The sequence below is a fragment of the Plectropomus leopardus genome, unplaced genomic scaffold (assembly GCF_008729295.1).
Source record: "Plectropomus leopardus isolate mb unplaced genomic scaffold, YSFRI_Pleo_2.0 unplaced_scaffold2342, whole genome shotgun sequence".
Taxonomy (NCBI): Eukaryota; Metazoa; Chordata; class Actinopteri; order Perciformes; family Serranidae; genus Plectropomus; species Plectropomus leopardus.
In genome coordinates, this window is record NW_024625403.1 from 1 (window position 1) to 2,831 (window position 2,831).

At 36.9% G+C, this 2,831-nt stretch overlaps 1 protein-coding gene across 1 annotated transcript; it reads left to right on the forward strand.

Moving 5' to 3' along the window:
* Positions 1-348: 348 nt before the first annotated feature.
* LOC121966186 (huntingtin-interacting protein 1-related protein-like) lies at positions 349-2,630 on the forward strand (the record flags this gene model as incomplete). The annotated part of the gene is made up of 4 exons (XM_042516295.1): positions 349-449; positions 543-648; positions 2,090-2,213; positions 2,454-2,630. Coding segments are annotated over 4 exons (423 nt in total), but the record flags the coding sequence as incomplete, so codon positions are not given.
* Positions 2,631-2,831: the final 201 nt, after the last annotated feature.

Genomic DNA, 2,831 nt, shown 5'->3' on the forward strand with positions numbered 1-2,831 from the left:
GTGACAATAAAGTTTCCTTGAATCCTTGAAAAAACAATCAGTAAAGGCACAGCAGATTTTATAACTTAGATTTGAAAGTGTTAATTGTTAATTGTTGATCCATCCCTTAATTTTCAGCCCTATATCTGGGTCACATAAACTGATAAATAATATTATTGGGAATTTTCATTTAAAAAATGTGATGTAAATTATAACGTAACTAATAACGAATTGCAGGCCTCATTGTCTGTACTAGTTTGACCGGTATGAAAGAAGTGTTCAATTTCATTCTGTGTGGTATAAAAAACAGGTTAATTTGTATGTTAAATGTTGCGTTTAGTGACAGGTTTATAATCGTTCTTCCTGTAGGGAGCAGCATCTGTTACAGAGTTTTACGCCAAAAACTCTCGCTGGACAGAAGGACTCATCTCGGCCTCCAAAGCTGTGGGCTGGGGCGCCACGCAGCTGCTGTAAGAATCCAAACACATATATTATTATCATTAGTTATAAATCCTGAATATAAAATGGTATAATAAACGTGTACTTGGCCTCTTTGCTGTCAGGGACTCAGCTGACCGCGTCGTGGGTGAACAGGGAACGTACGAGGAGCTCATCGCCTGTTCGCATGAGATCGCCGGGAGCACGGCTCAGCTGGTCGCTGCCTCGAAGGTGAGGCTCTTTCACACACAGTTCCCAGTAAATACAGGGTTAACCCTTCAGGTACTGCTACTGACTTTCACAATTCACTCAGTCAGGATCATTTTCCGTCTAAAATGTCACTAAATATTTTCAGAAATATTGCGAGTGAGGAGCTGTTTTTGTCTGGTGCAGATGTTTTTTATTTATTTATTTATTAATATCTTTTTTTTTATAGGGAAAAATGCAAAAAAATATAGTACAAATCCCGCCTGTTACAAACCAGCTGTGGTAACTGATGTTACACATACAGAGATTAAAGCTATTTCTAGTTTTCAGCTCCTGTCCTGAGTTAGGCTTTTAATACAGAAAAAGAGAAAAACAGAAGATATTAGGGATATGTATTATATGTAATGTCATGGGATTTTTCAGACATTTCCCCTCATTTTTTATTTTTATAACTGTTGGAGTTTTCAATATTCCATTAAAAAGTACAGAAAAAAGTCCAAAAATTGAATTGACATTTTAGAGCTAAATTAAATATATACGTGTGTGTGTGTGTGTGTGTGTGTGTGTGTGTGTGTGTTATATATATATGTATATACACACACCAGAAACAGCAGTATTAAAACTTTTACATAGATCACTACTCAATTACTACTAAGAATGACAAAAGAAGACGACAGTATAAATTTAATAGAATCAGGTGAAACATTAACATAATCATGTACAAATATAGTAAAAAAAAAAGGTAAGTAAATGAGGAAAAAATAAGACAATTTAACGATAACAACTACAACAACAACAATAATGATGCGTGTATGAGAATTAGTGCCGAGTCTGACATGAAATTAGTGACAAATATATATATATTTTTATGCCTCTTAGTGTTTGACAGAATAAACTATCAGCAGTTTACATTGGGACTAGTTCCTCTTGATATGCATTCAGGTTTTGAACTATATCCACTTTTTTATCTCAATTCTTCTTTTGTACAGCTTCATGATTTTTTTTCTACAATATTTTTAGTAATTTTTTTTTATTTTTCACTGCGAATCGACCCTTTAAAAATAAGCATAATACGATTTTTTATTTTTTTGCAAATGTTGAATGTAGGAGTAGCTGTTTTCTCTACATGGTACCCCAAATTTCTGGTAAAATTAAACATAATACCAGCACTCACAGATGAATTTACTTATATAATGTGGACAAAAGAACAGAAACAGAAGCATAGATAGATAGATAGATAGATAGATATTTTTATTGTCACTGTACAAGTACAATAAAATGCTGATGGATCAAAGCTATAGATGCCTAAAATCTTGGAAAAATAAGTAATAAATACTCTAAACTTAACCAGCTTTACAAATGTACAGTAAACAGTACAAAACAATAAATAACTGAGGTAAAAATACAGCTGCAAAGACATCATTAGTGTATTCTTCACTCAATCGCTGTATCCGTGTAATTTCAGGTGAAGGCCGACCGCAACAACAAGAAGCTGCACACGCTGAAACAGGCCTCGCGGCACGTGAACGACATGGCAGCTGTGGTCGTCACCTCCACCAAACACGGACAGCAGCAGATCTCCGACCAAAGTGAGAGGGGGAGCGCAGGGAGTGCGTCAGATATCTTCTGCCAAAGCGTTTTGTAAACATCGGGGTCGTTGACGTTTAATGTGATGACGGCAGAAGATGTAAAGTCAGAATGTCGCCAAAATCGGTGGAAAATATGCACAAAACGTCATCGCAATTCATGGAAAAGTTGTTGATATTTTTCATTGTGGACCAAAGAGGTTGAGAGACAAACGTTTTCGTAACTCTGTGATGTCGTTCCAGGTGTGATGGACTTCTCCGGCATGTCTCTGATCAAACTGAAGACGGAGGAGATGGAAGCTCAGGTGAGTCCAAACCTTTATCCTACAGAGTAACTTTCATCCCGGACTCTATTTTCTCATGTTTCTGTGCTTTAGTGGCTGATATGAGCAACGTTTTTTGAAACTGGTCCAGTAAAGAGAGAGAGCGCGCAAAGCCCCCGGTGTAACCAGACGGGGCAATCGTGCACCGTCACCGAGCATTCATTTAAAGAGGTTATTTTTGCCACAGACAAGCTCAGATTGTTATTAAGTGTCTGAAGTTTCTCTCAACTTTTACTTGATCCAGTCTGTGTGTTATTGAGTCTGAATCTCACTCGAGAAGTCTCATCTTAAGACCTCG